Raw genomic sequence first — 25,823 nt, 5'->3', positions numbered from 1 at the left:
GGAAAATGAGGAGTAGGTTTGGTGAAAGATTGGAGTGAGAGGTAAGACAGAGTAAGTATTACTATCAATCCTGACTCCTAGCCTTCTGGCTTTCCCACTTGGGAAATGTAGGTGCCAATTACTGAGGTGGGAAAAATGAAATAGATGTAAATTTCTGGGAAAAGAACAAGAGTTTAATGTTTAATGTTAGTTTATGGTGCCTATGAGGCACCCAAGCAGGTGGATCAGGTAGGTAGTTGGATTCTAGTGGGTTCTAGACTGGAAGAAAAAAAATATATTTTAACATGTCAGACTGAATAGAAGAGATTACCTAGAGAAAGACTATAAAGAGAGAAGAAAGGGGGAAATAAGAACTGAGCTTTCAAGAGCACCAACTTGTAGAGCATGAGAAAGAGAAAGAGATATTAACTGGGCTGAAAAGGGTGAGCCAGAGGAGTACAAGAAAAACCCATAAAGAGTGCTAACACAAAAAGAGAAAAGAAACAAAGACTAGTCATCAGAGTGAATGCTCTAAACAAGTGTAATCATGTCACTCTGGTCTCATCATTTCTCATCTGTATTGATATATGACCTTTGCACTGCCCTCTCTGCTTCTGGCCCCAGTCTCATCAGTCCGTTGCTATCACTCTTGTTACTCTTCTGCTCCCATTCCTCAAAGCTCTCTGATTCTTTGCAGTCAAGTTTAATGTCGTTTTCAGGTCACAGATCTGCCTCCAGATCTGGCCCCACTCCCTCTTCAGCCTCACTCGACTCCTTTCTTGGCACCTGGGGACCTCCAAGTCTACTAAGCCACCTGCAGCTCCTTGACCAAAGTTTCATGCCTCTGCCCTTGGGCACAAGCTCGTCCCTCTTGTGTGAAGATGTGTCTCCCACACCTGTTCCCAACCGTGTCCTCCTCAGCCTTCATTCCTCCTCTAGGAAGCCTGGACACTCCACCACGCACAAGCTCAGTTAATCTCTCAGTTTTGCCTCTGCCTCTAAATCAGTCCTTTTTTGATTAATTTCTGTTCCTTGCTCTTCACTCTAGGTAGTGCTTTGTTCACCTTTATATCCCTGAATCAGTGCTTCCACACATAAGATGTTCAGCACAGAGCTACTGAATGAACGACTAGATGAATGATTCTACCAAAATTGTGCCTTTTCTCAGTTTTCAGAGCTTTCTGCCATGCTGCCTTATTATTACTTAGTTGGAAGAGGTAATATTTAGGAATGTCATAGGAAATGTAACTTAGTTTCTTTTTATTCCCTCCACTTGAGGAAAGCACCTTTTGGACTCTGAATCTCACTCTGGCTGAAACAGAGGATGTCCAACTTCACTGAATTTCTGATAACTAGCTTGTAAAAGAACACGAGGGAAAGTACGAAAGGCCCTGAGATGGACTCACAAGGTCCTGGTATATTTCACTGATTGAGGGAAGAGTCTCAGGCTAGGAGTAAGTATTAGGGGTTCACAGTTCATATCTCAGTTGATGAGGCATGGGATTAAAATGCTGTTAGTTATTTGACTGAGTGCCATACACAGATAGTTACTGAAGAGTATTGGGTTACCATGGTCAAACTGTAGTGTTCAAAGTGATTCCGAGAGCAAATGACCCTTAACCAATATAATCTAATTATGATTGTTAATAAACAAAAGTAGATATGTATTCACTAGGTAATTAGACTATGTTGAATGGAAATGAGAGTCATCCCATTCAGTTCCCTGTAGCCTGATACCTCTGTATATTTCTAATAATGTTTTTTTCCATTTTTTGGTTGCATCTCCTGGCATATAGGAACCTAGCTCCCTGACCATGGATCAAACCTGTGCCCCCTGCAGTAGAACCACAATGTCTTAACCACTGGACCACCGGGGAAATCTCTCTAATATTTTTTTTTTCTAAAAGAGTTAATTTGATTTAATGTATCAACCCATGGAATTCTATCCTCTTTGGTCCATGTATGAATTCTTTCTTATGATACGGCCACCACTCCAAAAACTGGTAGCATCATCATTCTCCATTTAAAGTAATCTTTAGAATTTATAGGTTAAAAGAGAGTATTTCCCTGTGTGACTCAAGGTCTGGTATAGATACATTGGCTCATCTCTGTACAGTCCTTATATTTAGCCGACATTCATTTTCAGTGTCTTGTCCTGTGAAACTTTTCATTATCTCTGACTGCAAGCATACACTGCAGTTAGCTTGGGCTGACATGGTGATAGCTTGAACTATGCCACTGTGTTATGATACAGTGAGACAACACCAGCATTTTGTGACACTGGCATTATGCTTCAAGGAAAAGAGGACGGACCCGAGTCTCTCAAGCTAACTGACAGCTCCGGTTCTACCTTCCTGAATATGATACCAAGTAAAATGGTGTGTACCTTCTCATCGAAAGGAGCTGCCTTCTAAATGTCACATTTATTGTTCAAATTGTTTGAGCTACTTATTTAGAGAATGCCATTGTTTTCTGCATTTATATTATTTTTTAAAAAATACAGTAGTCCTTTTATTTAGTGTAGATAATTTGAACAATATTCCTTCAGAGTATATTATATTTAATAGGCTTGTTTTCTGCTATTTAAAAATATTACCAAAGGATGATCAGTCTTTAGCCTTTAAAAAAATAGACTAACATTGTACAATTCAGCCACAGTTTTGGTCTTTAATCATAGATTCTTTCAAAGGAGCACACATATTGCAGAATATGTAGCCAAATGGAACAAGTTCAGAATTAGCATCTAAAACCCTGTTTTAGTTCTTACCATCCTGGCAAAGAAAGCATCTGCCACTGCCTCTAGAATGCCATGCAGCCATTTCAATGTCCTTCTGTCAACAAAAAACATTCCAATGACATGTCACAGATATAAATTTTCTATTTAACTTTTATAAATCATTTCTGTAGATAAAACTTTATATAGCAACATATAGCCCAATCCCTAATATTAACTAACCACCACCCTAACAGCATGCTGTCTGCCCGGGCACAGCATACGTGTTATGAAAGCAGAAGAGCACTGCTGCCTAAGAAATCTTGCTAAGCAAAGGGAGGTATTGTCTGCTTACCATTTGTTTTCCTTCTTACCCGCAGTAATGCAGAACATACCCTCTGACTAATAGTCTCCAGGAGCCATAGTCAAAATAAAGACAATGGCTGGGAAAAGGCAACACCTTTTACTCCAAAATATTTATGCAGTATTTAACATGTCTTCTGATTCCAATTCATGATTTAGTAATAGCTGCATATAAGCCATAAATAGATATACATTTTTCTCCTTGTTCCATCTAAATACTTGAATCTACAGAAAATACTTTGAACCAGTACAGATCCATTTATTCAGTTTTCAGTAGCTGCTGCTGCATCTTTGAAGTGAAATAGATCTGTTGATACAAGTATAATTGGAAGTTAGATCAGAATCATCAAATGATCAAATTACTTAAATTAGACACATACTGAATTACCTAAAGATGAAGAAACTGCTTGATTGGCTAAGGCTTACAGCAGACAGTAACCTTCAATCATTTTCTACCTTTGCGGTAAACACTGACATATTTTGAAGGATAGGTGATATAAAGGATAGCAATAGCAACAGTTGGTACAAATTAAATAATCATTGAAAGAAACAAGGCTGATTGAGTTTTTGTTCAGAATAAGATTCTGACAGAGAGGAAATCTAAACCATTTAGAGCACCTCGATGGGAAAAAAAAAAGATTGAAATGATATTAGATGGATTGCAATGCCCAAAAGGTACAGAGATAATGAAAACGTGAATTGTATGAACTGCATGTAGCCAGGGAGTGTCAAGCTATGGGGACTATTACCATTCATACTAATTACTGAACATTGATCCTTGGGATACAATATTCATCATTATGTTTAAAATAACCCAGGCAACATAACAGGGAGATTTGGGTCCATTTTCTTTTAGGCAATTAAATACTAAAATGTCTAATATCTTGTACATGGTAAGTACTCTATTTATTCAGCAAGTATTTATTGCACATCCACTACAAGCTAAGCATTTAACAAAAATTAATAAATATTTATTGTACATAAGAATGAAGAAATGCTTTTCTTGATAATTGAAGCAAAAAATATGAATTCATCAATTAACTATATAATTAAAATAAAAACTTTGTCTAAACCACTAAAATACTACATATATGCATATATAAGCATATTTGAAATCAGATATGTATTCATTTATTTGCTCACTTATTCAACAAATATTTATTGGGTGCTTATTATTTGCCAGATATTGTTCTAGGCCTGAAGAATATAACAATGAACAGAACAGACTAAGTCTCTTTCTACATGTAGCATATATTGAGGTGGAGAAAACAGACAATTTTTAAAAATCAAGTATGTGATATAATGTTAGGATTCAGAAATGGAAATGCTGATGTTGATACTGTGGTCAGTGAAAGCATTTCTGAAAAGGTCATATTTGAGTCATGCAAATACCTGAGTTAAGAGCACTCTAGACAGAGGGAACAGTAAGTGAAAAATTCTGATGGCATAAACTTAGTTGGTGTGTCCTCAGAACAATAAACAGTCCAGTGTGGTTGGAGTATGGAAAGGGCAGAGAAGACTGATAGGAAATGAAATTGAATAGGTAGCCAAGGGCCAGATCAGGTAGAGCTTCATAAACCATGCTACTAACCATTGAATTTATCCTAAGCTCCATGAAAAGACTTTGCTGGGTTTTGAGTAAGGAAATGATTTGATCTCGTTTACATGTTTAAAACATCACTCTGGCTGTTCTGTGAACTGACTCTAGGGAGGCAGAGTGGAAACAGAAAGAGTAATTCAGAGGCTCATTCATTTCCCTGGTGATTTAGAATGTATGTACACTCATCTTTAGCTGTCTTTTAATTCCTAGCATTTTAGTGTCCTAATTCTGAATTAGCCTCTCCTTTTTTCTATTATCAGAGAAAATAATTTTTACTTTGTATGTAGTTTTACTAATTTCTTTATACTTTGTTATTCCAATTCATAGTGTGCCACATAAATGTACTTATTTTGAAAAAAATAAAAGATATATGATAATAAGTGATAACATTTTGAATTCAAAGAAATGATAATTTAGGTTGCCTAAGATAGATGACAGACAGCTTATAAAATGGATGGGTAAAATGGGTAAGGATAAATTAAATCCCTAATATGGGCTTAGTCACTCAGTCATGTCCGACTCTTTGCAACCCCATGGACTGTAGCTCTCCAGGCTTCTCTGTCCATGGGGATTCTCCAAGAACACTGGAGTGGGTTGCCATGCCCTAAATCCCTGACATAGACTGTATGAAATATACAGTCACAATAAAGTTAAAATAGTAAAAATATTGCCAAGTTTCAGATAATAACTTATGATAGCCCCAGTATTTGTTATAGTCAATACCTTGTTGGTTTCATTAAAATGATGTTTCTCCTTAGTGAAAATGAAAGTCACTCAGTCATGTCTGACTCTTTGCCACCCCATGGACTCTACAGTCCATGGAATTCTCCAGGCCAGAATACTGGAGTGGGTAGCCTATCCCTTCTCCAGAGGATCTTCCCAACCCAGAGATCGAACTCAGGTCAGATTCTTTATCACCTGAACCACAAGGGAAGCCCAAGAATACTGGAGTGCGTAGCCTATCCCTTCTCCACAGGATCTTCCCAACCCAGGAATGAAACCAGGGTCACCTGCATTGCAGGCAGATTCTTTACCAACTTAGTTAACAGGGAAGCCCTTAGAAGAGTTCAAAATAGTTGTTTTTACAAAACATAATGTATTCCTATAGTGACCACTTACTGAAAGAAAAGTCCACATTTGATTATGTAGTTTAAAAAGCCTTCTGAGATGAAGCCAAGAGCAGGACCATTTTGCACAGCCATGCTTAAGAATAGAAATGCAGACATTTTAATTAGAATAAAAAGAATAGTACCATAAGCAAGTAACTCTAGCATGAAAAAATAAATGAGAGCAAAAGAATTCAATGTGACTTTATGCTGTTGCTACATGTACCTTAATCTTAAATCTATAAATTGAGTTTGTTTCTACTGTGAGTAGAAATAGGTTCATCCGTCATTTCATTTATATTGTCTCCCCATATAAATACATTTACATCATCTTATAGCTGGTCCCATCACTTCATGGCAAATAGATGGGGAAACAGTGGAAACAGTGAGAGAGTTTATTTTCTTGGGCTCCAAAATCACTGCAGATGGTGATTGCAGCCATGAAATTAAAAGACGCTTGCTCCTTGGAAGAAAAGCTATGACCAACCTAGACAGCATATTAAGAAGCAGAGACATTACTTTGCCAACAAAGGTCCATCTAGTCAAAGCTATGGTTTTTCCAGTAGTCATATATGGATGTGAGAGTTGGACTATAAAGAAAGCTGAGCACTGAAGAATTGATGCTTCGGAACTGTGGTGTTGAAGAAGACTCTTGATAGTCCCTTGGACTGCAAGGAGATCCAACCAGTTCATTCTAAAGGAAATCAGTCCTGAATATTCATTGGAAGTTCTGATGTTGAAGCTGAAACTCCAATATTTGGCCACCTGATGCAAAGATTTGACTCATTGGAAATGACCCTAATCCTGGGAAAGATTGAAGTCAGGAGGAGAAGGGGATGACAGAGGATGAGATTGTTGGATGGCATCACCAACTCGATGGACATGAGTTTGAGTAAGCTCTGGGAGCTGGTGATGGACAGGGAAGCTTGGCATTCTACAGTCCATAAGGTTACAAAGAGTCAGACATGACTTAGAGACTGAACTGAACTGATAGACAATATTTTAAAAACATGTTTTCTACATTTCTGTCTTGAATCTTTCCATGTTCTAAAAGCAAATTTCTCTGCTAGATGGTAAGCTCCATGAATGGCAGGGATTTTTTTTTTCTTAAGTACTATTAACTGAAAAAAAAATGCACAAGCTGAAAGTTGAAAATTACATTTTATTCAATAGACTTACTGTGGACATAGCCCAGAATAAGCCTCTCTGATAACTCTAAGGAACTGTTCCAAAGAGTTCAGGGAAAAGTCAGGAAATATAGGAACTTTTGCTGAAGAAAAACCCAAACATGTTGAACATGGAAAGACTACTGCTAATTAAAAAAAAAAGAAAAAAAACCTAGTCACCCCAAGTTAATGACTTTAGTGCCTTTCTATGTATGGAAAAAATGAAAGTATTTGATCTCATAGAAATTATTCTTTTGATATGTATCTTAACTACCTAGGGCCAGTATTTTTTTTCTCCACCCTGAATTCCACTCAGGGCACACCAGTGGTGGGGGGTGGGGAGGGTGCTGCAGTGGCTGATGGCTTAATGGCTTGATGGTGGGCAACAGGAGTAGCTGATCAGAATAGCAGGCAGCATTCTTTGTTTACTAAAATGGCATGTAATATTTTTTGTCCACAGTACTTAGGTTCTATGCACAATGTTAGTCGCTCAGTCATGTCCGACTCTTTGCAACCCTGTAGACTGTAGCTCACCAGGCTCCTCTGTGGGATTTCCCAGGCAAGAATACTGAACTGGGTTGCCATTGCCTTCTCCAGAGGATCTTCTTGACCCAGAGATCGAACCTGGGTCTCCCACATTGCAGGCAGATTCTTTACTGCCTGATCCACCAGGGAAGCCCTACATATTGCTTTCTCTCTCTTGTTGGCTTAAATATTTGGAGAGAAAGCAATAAAGAAAGAGTAAAAAGGTAAGGAAGAAATGAAAGACAGAAATAACCAGGACTACAAAAAGTAGGAGTAGGAGTGACAAACTTGTTTTTAGCATTACTCAATACAATGGTATTAGAATTTCCAAGATGTGTAATATTTCTGGAAAATTAGATAAATAAGCTAATGGCTTCTATATTTTAAGAATTCATAAAAGTTTAAATTATTAAAATCTATAAGACAGTGCCAAGTATCTCATCTTTAAAATAGAATATACTAGATATGTTATCTGTTGAATTTCTTCTTTAAGCAAAAAAACAAAAGACATTAGTCTTGTACTCCAAACATGGCAGAAAAAACTCAATTTATAGATTTTAGATAGATATACATGGCAAATAGTTCTTTTATCCAATTGATCAAAGTTGATTTGTGGATGATTAGTTAGGTTAAGTAGAAAGATAATGTGGTGATGGCCAGCCTGAAATGAACTAAACCAATTTAATACAAGATGAATTAATTCCTCATGAGCAAGTGAGGCAACAAAACCTGCCATGCAACAAATATCATATAAAGTTATTTTCATTTGTTTTCCACTCATACCCTCAGGCAACCTTTAGAGATAGGTGTTATTATGAGCCAGGAGTTATTTTCCACATTTTACAAATGAGTCAAGTAAATTATAAAATTAAGATTTTTTAACTCCAATGGCATATGATCCTGCAATCCCACTCCTGGGCATATATCAGGAGAACTATAATTTGAAAAGATACATACACCACAGTGCTCACTACAGCACTACTTACAAAACTCAGGACATGAAAGCAACTTCAATATCCATCAACAGAGGAATGAATAAAAAAGTGGTACATATATACAATGGAATACTACTCAGTCATAAAATGAGAATGAAATAAGCCATTTGCAGCAAAATGGTTGGCCCTAGAGATGATCATACTAAGTGAAGTAAGTTAGAAAAAAAAAGACGAATACCATATGGTATCACTTATATATGGAATCTAAAATAGGACACAAATAAACTTATCTACAAAATAGAAACAGACTCACAGACATAGGAAACAGACTTGTGGTTGCCAAGGAGGGGGCAGGGTGGAGGGATGGATTGTGATGCAAATTATTTTTTAGTGGATGGATAAGTAACAAGGTCCTACTGAATGTGCACTATAGGAAATATAGGAATATAGGAAATATAGGAATATAAGAAACTATATTCAATATCCTATGATAAACCATAATGGAAAAGAAAAAGAATGCACATATAACTGAATCATTTGCTATGCAGCATAAATATACACATTCTAAATCAAATATACCTCAATGAAATAAATTTTTAAAAACATTTTAACTCAGGTTTATTGTTCATTCAATAAGCATTTATTAGGTACAGATGACTGGCTGAGACCTTAATAACAATATACAAATGTCCATGGTCTTTCCACTAAACTGTGGGGAGACATGACACAGGACAGAATGGAGAGCAAGTGAGTAAGGCTACAGATGATGAAACAGCCAGCAACATAGCAGAGGAAATAAACACCCCCAGGAAGAAAGCACTCTCAGATGACACAGAACATAGATGGAGTCCTGGGCAGTTAGGAATCACTGAGTAATTCACCAATTAGAAGAACATTAAGGAAATGTTGAAAAATCAAACAAGAATTCTCATTCATTGATTCAACAATTATATGTAAAATGTCTACTATCTGCAAATCACTGAGTTCGAGGAGAATGCCAAGTTCATTGAGTAGAGGCTTTAACAGAGAAGACACTGCAAAAACTGGGAAGATGGTAGGAAATGAGGATGTGCTAGATAAACAGAAGTGCTAGGTAATACAAATATAAGAACACAAATATCAGAATTTTAGAACTGACCACTGTAGATATCATATTTAGTCAGCTGGACAGAGGAGCCTGGTAAGCTGTAGTTCATGGGTTGCAAAGGGTTGGACATGACTGAGTACACTTGTACACATGTCCTCCAATATCCTGTGGTAGATGCCCAGCAGCTAGAGAGCAAGAATGCCAAAGGCCCCAGAGTCCTGACTCCTGGCACAAGGTTCCTTTAATGACCTGGCCTGATTTCCAGAAGCCTCTATGGCTCTGAGTCCCAAACAGGAGGCATATATTTTCATTTCTAATGTGAAACAGGAGACACTAGTTTTAGGGAAGATGAAAAATGTTTCATCATGAATACATGGGAGAGAATCAACAGAGGGAAAAGAATGAGAAATGATCCTGTCAGAGAGGTATCTTCAGTGCAGTAAAGGATTTAGAAGTTCTCTTGCTACAAGTCACCATGGAAACCACCTGTTAAAATTCTACTCTTCTTTAAAGTTCTAGTTCAAGCATCACCTTCTCTGCAAAACCTTTCAGGATCCTCCACGTAGAAATCATTGTTTCTCCTCAATGCTCTCAAAACATTGTTCATGCCAACTCTGATGATGCTGTTTTACGGATACTTTTTTCCTCATTTCATTGTGAACTCTGTTACCATCTAGGATCACATGGGTCATCTTGGTGTCTCTGATGTTTAGCCCAGTGCCTGGCACCAAGTAAATGCTCAACTATGCATGTGAGGTTAGACTGAATTCAGTGAGAGCCATGATAAATGAAAATGCATGTGCTTAGGAATAAAAGACAAACAAAAGCAAAACAAAAAAGAGAGGCAGTAATAGTTGCAGCCTTCCAAACATCTTTAACAAGAAGACCTTATCAGGAGTTCAAAGCAGGAAGTGTTAACACATTCTGTACCTTTTTACCTTTTAAAACTTAATATGTTGGAGAAACTCTGAAGCATTCTTATTTCAAGGCAAAACGTTCAAACATTTCTACTTAAAGTCCTTCATCCCAGTGGTGTTTGAATAGCTCACGACTATTTCTGGCTGCCAACGCTGCCTACAGCCCTGTTTCAGAGCATCAAAACTCACCGGCAACACTGCAGGAAGTCAATGAAGAACGCTGGCTTGGCCTGTAAACCCAAATGCCACCATGTGTTGGTGCGTTTAACATTTCAGGGGGTGAACAAGTAAGATGAGAGAAACAGCGAAGGACAGAGATGATCCCCTTCCTATGACAAACTTGGCTTGAAAGTCATTTTTATTCAGACATAAGAAGCTCAGTCTTAAACAGTTGTTATTTACAAAGACACATTTTAATCCACTGGAATTTCTCCATGCTCATATTATTTTTTATGTGACTTAAACAATTTAGAAATAAGTTATCTAGATTTAAATCAATGCAACAAATATTTGCTAAGCTTGACATTTAAGCAAAATGTCAAATTTAATATTTTTAATTTTATTTTGAAACTATCAAAAATATAACACATGAGCATCTATCACTTAGTTTTAGCAAATTTACTTTACCATATTTGCTTTTGATCTTAAAGACATTACAGGTAAAGCCATCTTCCTTCCTTAATCATATTTCCCATCTTCTCTTTTCAGGGTTGGTGTGTAGCATCCTTATGAATATTGCAATTATATTTTTTATTTGTCAAATAATGGAATTTATGATAGCATGTTATAATATATATTAAATATTATTTTAGAAGCAAATTTAAATTAAATGACCCTAAAATTAATAAGTGAAAGATAAAAGATGATATAATACTAACAGGAGATCATTTGATACAAGTTTTAATTATAAATGTTGTTAGTTCATGCCAGCATAATTTAATCGACACTTTATTTTTACACTTAATTATAAGAGTGTAAACTTTTGTGGACACCATTCTGGAAAAAACATGTAGCAAAAACACTGAGAATTAATTTCATGAGGAAACACTGCAAGTATACAAATATCACCTTATTTTCCTATCTTTATATCATAAGATCAATAAAACTGACTGAAACTTGTTGGATAGATATTTTATTCCTCTTGTTTATCACTCATCATTCATACACACATACTTACTACTCTTAGTTTCTTAGCTCCCTGAGAGCCGAGTAAAGGGAAACAGATGTTAAGCTGACATTACCTAATAAAAGGAGATACCCTCAGATCAAATAAGACTAATTTTTTTCTTTGAAGAAAATATAATGAGTGTCCTTATAGGAAAATAAATAAAAATTAAATAAACAAATGAAAATCACCTGAGCAATGTATGGACAATGTTTTCAAACTAGCAGTTTTACCACAATGCAGAGCTAGTGTTCATTTACTGTTTCTGATATCTCATGGATTAAATCCAAGGGCATGATATCAAATTGCAGGTTTCTAGAAAATCTAGACGGTAATGATGTTGGTGCATATTTACTCCTGAAAGTCTCTTGGCAAATGAAAGCATACCAGAAGGCCAGTCTGTAAAATAGAAACATGAAGCCACCTCACTGGCTGAAGTAGGGGTGGGAATCTCATAGCTGGTCCTCAAGGAAGGTGCTGGAACACTCAACATGGATTGCGACAGGAAGGAGTGAGTGGGAATTCAGTCTATCACGTTATTCAAATGAGAGTTTTTTCATCGTATTGTGTTTCCTTCCAACTTTTTATTCTGAGGTTTTCATGCTTTCTTACTTTGTTGTGTACTAAGACCCATCTAGTCAGAGCAACCACACTTCTTAGTAATCAGAGTCACCCTTGGTTATTGAATATGTTTTCTAGCTTAATGAGCAAGAGCATACACATGATGCTAATGAGGGATTTTTGCTTCAAGATACTTTTAAAAATGTATATGAGTAAGAAGAATTGTTTGCTCTGATTATTTTAAGATGTAAATGCAGCTGCTTCAAAAAGGAAAAAATAATACTGAGAAAAATGCAACTGTGATACATGAAAATGGATCACGAGTTAAATCCTGCTCCAGCTACATGGTATACACTGCAGAGGGGCGTGGGAGCACTCACAGCCTTGGAGGGAGCCTTGTCTGCCTTGTCTGCTCTCTGAGGCAGTGGCGTTAATATATATCTGCTGCCACAGTCATCTTCAGTCAGTCCTGGAATCAGGCAAGAGTATACGTTCATACAAGGAGGAATTCTCTAAACTGCAATGAAGGGTGTTTCCATGATATCTCCATCATGATAGAACCCTGTTTGCCTCTGTCCCAGGGGCAAAGGAAGAAAATTGTCCCCACCAGGAGAAGAAAGAATGCCTTTCTGAATCCCACACCCAACTGCCTCCCTGAGCCTGGCTGCTCTTCTCCCAAGTTTCCGATTTGGAACAGAACTCAGGTCAGGAAAAAAAAAAGCAGGAAAGCATAGAGCAGGAAAGGCATGAAGGTAACATTTTCACCTTAGTGCTTTGCTATAATATGCCTTAAAGATCAAGCCCTATTGATCCTTCATTTGAGTGACTGCCTCACTCCTGAGCTTTCCTTGCTAGTCCCTTGAGCTGATAGCAATAGCCTGGTGACTAGTCCCCCTGCCTGTGCTCCACTACCATCTTTCATCATGTTGACCTTCTCATCACCATGTGTCAAAAAGCTTTCTGGACTCCCCATTGCCTAGAAAATAAAGACCACTCTTTGCACTGGAATTGAGGCCCTTTATCATCTGACTATAGAGAGTTGGACTCTCCCACTTTTATTGGGAGGAGTTCACTTCAATCCGGAAATCAGACTAATTTATTCCTGTTCCCCCAACACCCGGTGCACTGTCTGCCTCCACACATTTCCCCTTGTCGTTCACTCCATCATAGTTCTGTTAAATCCTACCCATCTTTTGAGATAATCCAGTTTCCATGGTATCCTCCCCAGTGAAAAAATGTTAGTCACTCAGTTGTGTCCGACTCTTAGTGAACCCAAGGACTATAACCTGCCAGGCCCTTCTGTCCATGGAATTCTACAGGCAAGAATACTGAATGGGTTGTCATTCTCTTCTCCAGGGGATATCTTCCCAACCCAGGAATCCAACCCAGGTCTCCTGCATTGCAGGCAGGTTCTATGGACTTCTCTGATGGCTCAGACAGTAAAGCGTCTGCCTACAATGTGGAAGACCTGGGTTCAATCCCTGGGTCGGGAAGATCTCCTGGAGAAGGAAATGGCAACCCACTCCAGTATTCTTGCCTGGAAAACCCCATGGATGGAAGAGCCTCGTAGGCTACAGTCCATAGGATCACAAAGAGTCAGACACAACTGAGCGACTTCACTTTCACTTTCTTTACCATCTGAGCCACCAGGGAAGGCTTATCCTTCCTGTCTTGTGAGCATTAAACCTGGGAGTCATGTGGAAGTTGGAGCTAACTATCTGGCACAGGGGGCCCCTCCAGAGTTTCATCTCCTTTCTCATCACTCCATCTTGGTTTTACTTGATGAATCAGTCCTTCTGATTTCTCCACCATGGATGTTTTGGAATCAGTGCATTTAATCACCTGTCCCTGTCACCTGAAACCACACACAGAGCACCTAAAGCATGTGGGAGAAGGTGTGTAACTGAAGCATGTACATTAATCAAGAATATTAAATTGCTTATAATGGAATAAAAGAGAAAGAGAAAAAGGGTGTGGCTGAGATTTCTCAGAGACTATGCAAGTTATCTGCCTTAGAAAGAGCCAAGGAACTTGCTTAAAATGCTGACTTCTGAGTCCCATCCCAGATGTAATGCATCAGAATTTCCCATGACAAATCTTACACTAAATTTGGGAAAATCTCTTAGTGTTACAGGGTAAGAAAGAACATTTACTATGATTGCAACTCATCACAACTGCACATCAGAATCACCTGTGGCATTTTTGACAACTAGTTACCTTGACCTGATATCAGACTTCCTAAGTGAAAACCTTTGGGTTGGTACCCAAGGTTGAACTATTCCACAAGAGGTTTTGATCTGCATCCAGAGTTTATATCACTAAGTCAAGAAATTAATGATGACCAATACTTATTAGGTAATTACAACTTCTAGAAATAGTATTAGGCAGTTTATGTACATTTATAAACTATTTCCATAGGTTTAGAGAAGTTAAATAAGTAGTCCAATGCCATAAATTTAGTAAGTGATCAAGCCTCAGTTCAGTTCAGTTCAGTCACTCAGTCGTGTCCGACTCTTCGAGACCCCTTGAATCGCAGCATGCCAGGCCTCCCTGTCCATCACAAACTCCCGGAGTTCACTCAGACTCATGTCCATTGAGTCAGTGATGCCATCCAGCCATCTCATCCTCTGTCGTCCCCTTCTCCTCCTGCCCCCAATCCCTCCCAGCATCAGAGTCTTTTCCGATGAATCAGCTCTTCTCATGAGGTGGCCGAAGTACTGGAGTTTCAGCTTTAGCATCATTCCCTCCAAGGAAATCCCAGGGCTGATCTCCTTCAGAATGGACTGGTTGGATCTCCTTGCAGTCCAAGGGACTCTCAAGAGTCTTCTACAACACCACAGTTCAAAAGCATCAATTCTTCAGCGCTCAGCCTTCTTCACAGTCCAACTCTCACATCCGTACATGACCACAGGAAAAACCATAGCCTTGACTAGACGGATCTTTGTTGGCAAAGTAATGTCTCTGCTTTTGAATATGCTATATAGGTTGGTCATAACTTTCCTTCCAAGGAGTAAGCATCTTTTAATTTCATGGCTGCAATCACCATCTGCAGTGATTTTGGAGCCCCAAAAAATAAAGTCTGACACTGTTTCCAATGTTTCCGCATCTATTTCCCATGAAGTGATGGGACCAGATGCCGTGATCTTCGTTTTCTGAATGTTGAGCTTTAAGCCAACTTTTTCACTCTCCACTTTCACTTTCATCAAGAGGCTTTTAAGTTCCTCTTCACTTTCTGCCATAAGGGTGGTGTCATCTGCATATCTGAGGTTATTGATATTTCTCCCGGCAATCTTGATTCCAGCTTGTGTTTCTTCCAGCCCACCGTTTCTCATGATGTACTCTGCATATAAGTTAAATAAGCAGGGTGACAATATACAACCTTGACTTGCTCCTTTTCCTATTTGGAACCAGTCTGTTGTCCCATGTCCAGTTCTAACTGTTGCTTTCTGACCTGCATACAGATTTCTCAAGAGGCAGATCAGGTAGTCTGGTATTCCCATCTCTTTCAGAATTTTCCACAGTTTATTGTGATCCACACAGTCATAGGCTTTAGCCTCAGTTAAACACAATTTGATACAAAATGAGCTCCAATGTCATTATCATCTACCTTTATTATTTTAGACATTATTTTAATACATGGCCTGTATTAAAACTGTATTAAACTGATCCTCCTGTTAAATATGTGATTCTGATTTTGAAAATTCTGACATCACCTAGGGAAAGGGTTTCTCAGCTTGGTTTCCCTTCAGTCAGATACTCATTGATTTGGCTATCTGTAGTTCTATACTTTTCCTCAGTTCTTTTCATCTAACAGGCCAATTTCTGTGCTTTAATCTTTATAAATAGATTGTTGTGGTTGTTTAATTGCTAAGTCGTGTCTGACTCAGTTGTGTCCCCATGGACTGTAGCCTGCCAGGCTCCTCTGTCCAGGGGATTTCCCAGGCTAAAATACTGGAATGGGTTGCCATTCCCTTCTCCGGGGGATCTTCTGAACCCAGAGATCAAACCCGCATCTCCTGCATTGGCAGGCACCTGGGAAGCCCCATAGATAGATATTTATAGGAACTGAATCTTTTCTACGTACAAAAGAAGCCTGGTCCCCCTCCTTGTAATGCCGGGTTACATGTCTGGAGAAGGCCATTGCTCCTTCCTCCTAGGTTTTAAAACAAAAAAGATTGCCTTTCTCAAATTAAAAAAAAAAAAAAAAAATTGGCTCAAGCTCACATATGTCACCTGAGTAACAACACAGTAGACTTCCTTATCTCACCTCCCAGTCAGCACTTTTCCACCCTCTGTACAGAGGGTTTAACTTTTTAATGAATTTTCACACCTCTTTAGCTCATTTTTGCCCACAGTTCAGTTGTTCCTGTAGTTTCCTTACAGGTAAAATACTTATAAACAAGTTCCATCAAAAGAAGTGGCATGAAGATTGAATAAATGCATGTAAAGTATCACAGAACTCTTGAATGAAAGGTACACACTGTTTTTGCTGTTACTAATATCATGCAGCTCATCCATTACAGTCCTGACAGAGGACACTGACGGCAGCTCTGACCTCATTTACTGGCTGGGCCAGAAGGGTTCAGCGTCGTAACCTCAGAGGCAGACAAGCTCCAGGGAAACAAACCAGTCATGGTCTGAAACAGCCCCGAAATCACGGTCACTCAATGCAACTAACTGCAGATCAAAACCTCTTGTGGGATATTTCAAACTGATTAAGAGTGTTGTATGGTAAAATTCTGAATGGACACCAGATCAAGGACCTTGGGAGAGGAATAAGTGACAGGCATGTTTAATACATGAAACAAAATCTAGTGAAATTAGAGGGCAGCCACAAAGCAGACACATGAATAAGTAATGTGCTACCTGGCAGCACTCGCATCCTCTCACTCTGGTGGATGATGAGTCGTTCTTAAATACAATGGGAAAGGCTTGTTTAACTTATTTCAGAACATCCTTGTAAGAGGCATTTCAGGAAAGGTCTAAATGTCAGACACCCGAAATATTCATGGGGTAATTGTAAATGTATGTGAGTTGTCTTAAATAGCACATTTTACTTAGTATAATTTAGATTCTTCACTCCATCAAGGGATCTTTTAAAATTATTGGATGTTTCTCTTCTTTCTTGCTAAGCTAGGTTTTCAGCTAAGGTTTTCACTCAATGTTAATTTTCTTTGAAGGATTTTCAGAGGGGAGTATTTCCACATAGAGACCCCTGAAATTATTATTTTCAAGTAGGGCTGATTCTTTTTCTTTGTAGCCTAGAAGAAAAGAGATCTATGTAATCGCAGTGTCAAAGTGTCAAAAGACTGAGATAGGTTAAAAAAAAAAAGGAGAAGAAAAGAAAACACAAAAACCTTAAAGGCATCCATGCAGTCCTCAGCCTTACAAATTCTTGGCTCATATTAAATACTTGTGACATGCTATAATTAACCAGTTACTCCTCTCAGAATGAATAATAATGCAATTATTTGCCAAATGCAGGGAAGAAGGGGTAGTTTCTGTTTTTAAAATGTTCGCCTTTCATTTTTTTCTTTCTATAGAAAGAAAAATCCTGGATTAATTTACATAAGCTGTGAAAGCACAGAGTGACCTGCATTCTCACCATTAATACGATAATTCTGTCACTTTTTTTATCAGAGTCTTATATTTTTCAATAGTTTGAAACGTCACTAAACTGACAAGTCACCTCCATATTCAAATTGCTCTTAAGAACTGCACCCGAATACCACAGAATATAAGTAGTAACCTGAAAGCATCTTTTTATATTATAATTGGACTTCTATGCCATTGAGCTGGCTAAGGGCTAATGAGGGCTCTGTTTCCTTTGTCCGTGTAGACACAAATAAAAGAAGGGAGGTGAACCTTAGTTCTTCAAGATCCTACTCCTTCCTTAGAGATTCCATGTGCCAAGTAGCACAAAGTTAGGTGAGAATTTATCTGAATATAGCAATGGTTTTCTCTCCTATGTGTTGATGTCTAGACAATGACTATTTTCTTTAATTTTTTCCACCTCCATCCTGCCATTATCTCAGTAATTCATTCAGCAAGCATTTATTAAAGACTTGCTATGACGCACTGTCCTAGGTACCAGGTAAAATTCAAAAGTAAAAGAGACACATTTCCCTTGAGAAGGTTGCAGAAAGGTAAAGATATGAACTTTACCTAAAGAATAGGCACATTAACAATGTAGTCAATACCACCAGGCAGCCCCCTCTCCACATACATACATACACAAATTCATTCACTCACATAAATACACAAACCCCCCTTGTGCCATGAATATGAGCTTCTAGAACTTCCAGACTCTAAGTTTTGAAGCAGAGACTTGCATTTAGTGCTAGATTTTGTCATTTCAGTAGAGTCATTTCATGTGTGCCTGTCTCTGTGTGTTTTTCTCTGGAGCCACCTTTATATACGGTTTCCTTAAAGATAAAGTATTCTGAACAACTGATGCCTTAAATAATCAGATTCATTGAATACATGTCAGTTACTCATTCTAATACCAGATGTTGTTAAGAATTTTTTAAAACTAATAGTCTCTGACATATTCACTAATTCACATACTCACTAATAATCTCTGACAAATCACTTGTTTGAGAAGACAGAGACTGAGTCAACATGATTTAAATTCATAAAATCATGATAAATATTCCAAAAGTAGACATAACTGTTTTTTCAAGCCTTATTCATCCAGAGTATTCCTTTAATTAGTTAACAGCAGGAATTTGGATCTTTTTTGTTTTTCATTGTACTAAACAGTATGTAGAACAGTGCAGGTTTTGGCATCAGACTGCCTGTATCTGAAATTAGGTTCTTCTCCTTACAAGCTGTGTGACTTCTCCAAGCCTACATTTTCTTATCTGTAGGACAAAAATACTGTGTGCTGTGCTTAGTCACTCAGTCGTGTCCGCCTCTTTACAACCCCGTGGACTGTAGCCCATCAGGCTCCTCTGTCCATGGGGATTCTCCAGGCAAGAATACTGGAGTGGGTTGCCATGCCCTCCTCTAGGGGATCGTCCCAACCCAGAGATCAAACCCAGGTTTCCATATTGCAGGTGGATTCTTTACCATCTGAGCCACCAGGGAAGCCCAAGATGGAGATAGTAATGGTAACTACCTCATAGAGATAGAAGGATAAAAGGAGTAATAACATATAAAGCATATAACACTGGGACAGGCACTGTCATTGAATAAGCTATTATTATTATTATTACCATTATTCTTAAATTCAATTGAATATTCATTGATTTCAGTGAGGACATTTAATATTTGGCAAGAAAAATATTTATTAGCTACCGTATGTCTACTTTTATAGCAGTAGAGTGATGAGAATTTGGATTAATTTTATCCTTTCTTTAAAAATATAAAATCCTTTTGCTCTGTTCATTCATTTCACTTATGTATGTATTGAAACCACAGTTACCAAAAGTTTGGTGTATGTGAAAGCTATTGGGCAGGGCAGGAACACAAAGATTAGCCGCTACTGATAAAAGTCAAAATGGACTTTAGAGTTTGAGACTCTGATCCTGGAATCCTGCATGGTCTTCTAACTAATTAAGCCTAATATACTTAGGTACAAAAAATATAGTAAATAATGATAATATAATCAGAATTCATTGGTCTTTCATAATGTAGAAATATTAGGTTTTTTTTTAATTTAATTTTATTTTTAAACTTTACAATATTGTGTTAGTTTTGCCAAATATCAAAATGAATCCGCCACAGGTATACATGTGTTCCCGATCCTGAACCCTCCTCCCTCCTCCCTCCCCATACCATCCCTCTGGGTCGTCCCAGTGCACCAGCCCCAAGCATCCAGTATCGTGCATCGAACCTGGACTGGCGACTCATTTCATACATGATATTATACATGCTTCAATGCCATTCCCAACATTTCCTTTTCCCTGATCTACATAGTTTTTAAGCCATTTCAGCAATCAATGAAGCTTCTTCCACTTATTCAAAGAAAGAAAAATATTCTCCATAGATTTCAAATTTCCAATTGATGCTGAAATTCATGAGCAAATTGATTATACTCATGCATTTATTTAACATAGGCAAGGCTCAAAGAGGACAGAGGAAGGAGAGGAGGTATTATATAATGACACTGTGCAGTAGAGAAAAGATGAGTGTAACCCATGCTTGCCTGAAGCTTATGGCAAAATTCTTACCTTACTTTCACCTAAAAGAATCTAGGTCCTCCTTTTGAGATGAGAATAAAAATGCCAAATGTCTGAACTTTTTTTCTTAGCCATTTCCTGAAAGGCTTTAGTTGAGGCAGCAAGAGTGAGGAATTTCCAAAGGGGAAACAAACCTTGAAAGGATATCCCTGAATGAGCAATGCTGGAAAAGGAAAGGGAAGAAGGTATCGGCAGCAAAAAGTCTATGGGACTAATATCAGATCAGTCAAAGGGAAAAAAGAAATAGCCCACTGGAAAACAGTGTTATTGTTAGACTTTCCAAATAATTGTTTAATTTATTGGTACTATGGTTTAGTTGAGTTCTTCACTGAAATGTTGAATCTGGCCAGTTCAATTCAACCAAATTTTATCTTTCCATCTCTATTCTCATTTGCTGTTTTGTTATGATATCAAATGGATTTCTGAATTGCCAGTCTTTTTTTTTTTCCTGGCAAGATTATATGTGATGTACATCCCTGAATTTCTTTGTATTCAACTTGGAGAAACCTGAAAATCCCTTGATATATTACCTAATTTGTTCTAGATGTTCATAAGTTCTCACATATCTTCCTTTCTGTTCTGCTGCTGCTAACAGATAATTATTTCAGTGTCTTTCAAGGGGATGGTCTCTAGAGTCCAACACAACAATAGTCAAAACCTCAACCCTCCTCAACATAAATGAAGCTATCTTTTAAAAAATACAAAAATCTGTCCCCTTTCCTCTTTATTGAGAACAAGCCTGAGCTACAGTCACTTCTCCCAATTCTTTATCACAAGGACCAAAAGCTCTTTGAACATGTAGCAGCTCCTGATCTCAGATTTTTCAGATGCCAAGAATCAGCCAAAGAAGCAATTGTGATCCCAGTAGCTGTCATCATGTAGCACCATCACGGCCAAGGTAGGAACACCGCTCTCAATGACTTAAGCATTAGAGCTGGTTGCCATCTCTCTTACTTGTACCTAAGTGAACTATTAAAAATAACCAAGTGTTCCTAGAGTAATTCTCTTATTAAAAAAAAAAATAAAATAAATGGATTAGCACATTATCTGCCAACATTTTTAACCAAGATCTAGGTAATTCTGATACAGATGGTTTCAAGACTACACTCTGAGAGACACTAGTGTGTAGACAAACCCTCTCTCACTCAAGTCAACAAACCAATCAAGCAGTGATTCGCAGGAAATGAGTCTGATGCCAGGCTGATTAAGAATACAGAACCCTAGGCTTCCCCCTGCCCCAGATTTAAGGAGGCCCAGAAACCTGCCTATAAATGACTATGTTTAGAAGTTTTCCAGGAAATTAATACACAGCCTGTGGTGGGCAGAAAGGATTGTATTTTAGTTTAACACATCTGTGGGGGGTCCTTGTTGCACAGTTTACTATCTCTCTGACCTTATGTAATATCATGGGTCTGTAAAATGGCTGTTGCAAAGATTAAAGAAAGCAATGTGTGTTCAGAACCCAGCATGTTGTCAGCTGCTTGTTTTTGTTATCCTTACATCCTATGCTCAGCTCCAAGTAAAATATGCAGAAGTGAAATGTGTGATTCATCACTTCAAGAATCTTATCATCTGTTTAGAAAAGTAATAGAAATATTAATAAAAATTTTAAACAGGAGTTTATATTCTAAGACAGTAACATATTTGCACACATAAACACAATATTCTGAGTGAAAAAGTAGATTGTAAAATACGGTGAGTTACAAGGACATAGGAAAAATCCTAAGAAACTTGCTTTCAAATATCTAATTCTCTTAATTCAAGTAAACTAATTTTCATTAATTCACCGAATTTTTATTTCTATTAAGAAATCTATTAAAATCATGAGTGATAATCAACTTATTTAAAACAGAAAACAGAGACAGTAGTATGTATTTGGGAAAGAGTTTAATGGCATAGGCTACAAAGGGCCCATGAAACCCCTAAAATATTATGCACAGTTGTTTACATGAGTACAGTACTTCTGAGGAGAGGTCTATACCTTTTATTTGATTCTCAAAGGGTTTGATGATCTCCTCAAAATACTAAGGAACACTGACCATTCCTGTTAAGCACATCTGATGTGTATCTGCATATACGCTGAAGAAATTTAACTCCTGATTGCATTCCAAATAATCTCCATGTGTACATTCTCTGAAATGTCCTCTGAGTCATTTTCCTCAAGCTTTCACCATTCAAATATCCTGAGAAAAGAAGTAACACAGTAGATTTCATTTAAGGAAATTGTAAAGCAGAATTTCATGGCTACTTCAGCCTATTCAAATTCTGCAGGCATCAGCAGGGAAGTTTATGTACATATTTTAAAAGTTCCAGTGGCAGAGATTAACTGATGATTATTTTCTGAGTTTCCCCTTTTTTATTTTTTATCCATTGCTCAGTCTTTTGAATTATTTTAGATTAGTTCTATGTTTCTTTTCATCTCAGGTGGAAGAGTGAAGGAACTTGCCCTGGAAGGATACAATTCAATTTTGCCAACTTGCATTTTGCCAACCTAGCAATTCTTCCTCTTTGTGTTTTATTTATAATGTGGTAACAACACCATTGATGTTGCACATTTTATTTCTCTCTCCCTTTAGGTGTGTGTGCAACATTGACTGTTCTCAAACCAACTTCAATCCCCTGTGTGCTTCTGATGGGAAATCTTATGATAATGCATGTCAAATCAAAGAAGCGTCATGTCAGAAACAGGAGAAAATTGAAGTCATGTCATTGGGTCGATGTCAAGGTAATACTCACACCAAAATTCATTTTAAAGAATATCTTTAGTCTTTGCATGGGCTTCCCTTGTGGCTCAGCTGGTAAAGAATCTACCTGCAATGCAGGAGACCTGGGTTCAATCCCTGGGTTGGGAAGATACCCTGGAGAAGGGAAAGGCTACCCATTCCAGTATACTAGCCTAGAGAGTTCCCTGGACTATATAGTCCATGGGGTCACAAAGAGTCAGACGTTACTGAGTGACTTTCACTTCACTTCACTCAGTCTTTACATATTAATGAAAAGTGGAGATAATCCTTTATTAGGCAAGGACTTCATTTTTGAAACACAAGTTTGGTTTACAATGGACAGTAAATTTTACTGTAGCAATTGTGGTGATTATAGGGCCTATTGGCAATGGTCCACACTTTTTCTCTGTATAATGGCACTGCGTCTTCACAATGCCATCAACACTGAGTCCAATATTCAAAAAATTGTAGATACACTCCTTGAACAGGGTAAAAAGAAAGTTAAACTCATTTTTAGCGAAGAATATAAAGATTTATTGTATAACATTGAAATCAAAGCAAATCACACCATTTTTATATATTGAGTCAATAGAAATATTTCAAGTACATTTTTATAATTGGGATGTCCCAGAATGTTCTATTTTGTTTCTTGTTCAGAAACAAATATTTTCTTGGGTTTTGATTTGTTATTCTTTTACCCAACTTATCTCAGTTATAGTTTGAAACTTCTCCTTGCTCTAAGCATTAGAAAGCCTATATCTTTCTATTTGTCAGTCTTAAACAGAAATTGATATTGTAAATCTGTTTTGTGTAAAGATTACTTAGAAATATATTTGAAAACTCCTTAATTGTAATGAAAATACTGTTAGAAAGATATCTGGGTAACAAGTTAATCAATCTTTATTGTTAATTTTTTTAACGCAGATAACACAACTACAACTACTAAATCTGAAGATGGGCATTATGCAAGAACAGATTTTGCAGGTACATAATATTTTCCACTACAAAATATGAGCACTGCTATCAAAGAATTCTGAGGAATCATTGTTTACCATTGATCCTAAGTTGATCTTGTAAGACTCCTGACATGGGCTAGTCTTCTCTTGCTTAGTTCAAATTTTCAATAGATAAGATTGAATTTTTGTGGAAGCAAATAAGATACATTTTTTGCAGTTAAAGCAATTGTCAAAAATGTGAGTAAGATATAATTAACTTGTTTTGACAGTGCAAATGGTACGAATGACAAAACATTTATCAAATTAATGGGCATCAATGGAAATTAATGCAATTTTTGGTGGTATATTGTAATTAATGCAAATGTTCTAGTTTGAATTTTTATAAAAGTCAACAATAAAGGAGTCTTCTAGTCTCTAAAAAAGCTGGAAAGAAAGGACATCTATAAATAGCAATACAGGCTGTCTTTACTCTGATGCAAAATTTAGAAGGTATGGTTAACTTATTTCAAAAATAATAAAATAATTTACTTAGAAACTAAAATGCAAAATTATACATTTATAATTTTATAGAGTAAAATTATACTCTGACACATGCAAAATTATAAAGCATTTTATGCAGAAATGTAAATCTTATTTAGCAATTATAGAATATTATTCTGAGGAATATTTTTGTCTAATATAGTTTGCTTGAGTGAGAAATAATTTATGGGTATTCAAATGTGATTTTTAACAGATTCTTAAATTTCATAGAAATTTAGGATAAAAATATAATAAAATTATTGAGGTTGATAATGATATGTAGTTTTTTTACAACAGTTTTTCATTTAGTTATTAAATATCTATAACTAGATTTATGGCTAATATCCAATGGAAAAAATGCTTAATAAATATGGACTATTATTCACTCTTTTTGAAACTGTATTTCCTTTAGCACTATTTCTGCAAGTATATTTACACATATAATAAATCTTGATGAAATTTTTAAAAATTAGATGTTTTACTTATAGATACTTCAAACATCTCAATTTGGAAATAATAATTCTTTTTAAAAAGTTTCTATTTTTACCTTAATTTTCAACATATAAATAAATTTTTGTGTGCTAGTAGTCTAGAATTATCATGAACAATGATCCATGGAAAAAGACATTAGTTCTACATAGATACTGTATAGCTATTTCCAAAATGTTCAGGAGACCTATTGATACACATTCCTTGAAAAGAAGAGTCCCTGGTCAGTAGTTTGAGAAGATCACAGATAAACAAATGATTTTTTTTTTTAACCTAGAACTCCTCATAGCTTTTACATGCAGTATAAAACTTTTAAGAAATATGCATCTTTTATTTATTTAATGCTTTTTATGTCTTGTGCAGAATTTCTCATATATATAAAATACACACAAATATAGGCCATATAGTAAAATGAACCCAAAGGTACTCGTCACTCAAACTGAGTAACATCAATCCATGGCTGACCTAACCCCATCCCCACACCCATCTTTCTCCACTTTCAAAATATGTGGAAATCATTCTAGAAATTACATCATTTTATTCATAAATACTTTAGCTTACATCTCTAAAAGATCAACCCTTTTTAAATAAAATTATGTTATTATCACACACAACACAATTATGAATAATTCTTAATAACACATAGCTTTTATCAAACTTATTGATGAATAACACATTTTTTTTGTGGCATAGTTTTCATTACTAGTGTCACCAAGAATGTACTTTGGAATATGCTGATCTACAGGAAAATACTGAAAGTAATGAAAGATAATAATGGAAAATTGAAGTCTGAAGCTAACAGCATGTTTTACGTTTTAAATGATGTCAAATTTAAA

The 25,823-nt window shown here is 36.8% G+C and overlaps 1 protein-coding gene across 1 annotated transcript in view; it reads left to right on the top strand.

Annotated features, from left to right (window-relative positions):
* TMEFF2 (transmembrane protein with EGF like and two follistatin like domains 2) overlaps positions 1-25,823 on the top strand; it is a 276,911-nt gene that overhangs the window by 197,778 nt on the left and 53,310 nt on the right. The window contains exons 6-7 of the mRNA XM_006079524.4: positions 22,877-23,025; positions 23,948-24,007. Coding sequence (XP_006079586.1) covers positions 22,877-23,025; positions 23,948-24,007 — 209 coding nt within the window. The remainder of the gene's footprint in view (positions 1-22,876; positions 23,026-23,947; positions 24,008-25,823) is intronic.

The sequence above is a fragment of the Bubalus bubalis genome, chromosome 2, assembly GCF_019923935.1.
Source record: "Bubalus bubalis isolate 160015118507 breed Murrah chromosome 2, NDDB_SH_1, whole genome shotgun sequence".
In the NCBI taxonomy this organism is placed as follows: domain Eukaryota; kingdom Metazoa; phylum Chordata; class Mammalia; order Artiodactyla; family Bovidae; genus Bubalus; species Bubalus bubalis.
The sequence above is the reverse complement of the archived record's forward strand: the minus strand, read 5'-3'. Positions and strand labels throughout refer to the sequence as shown.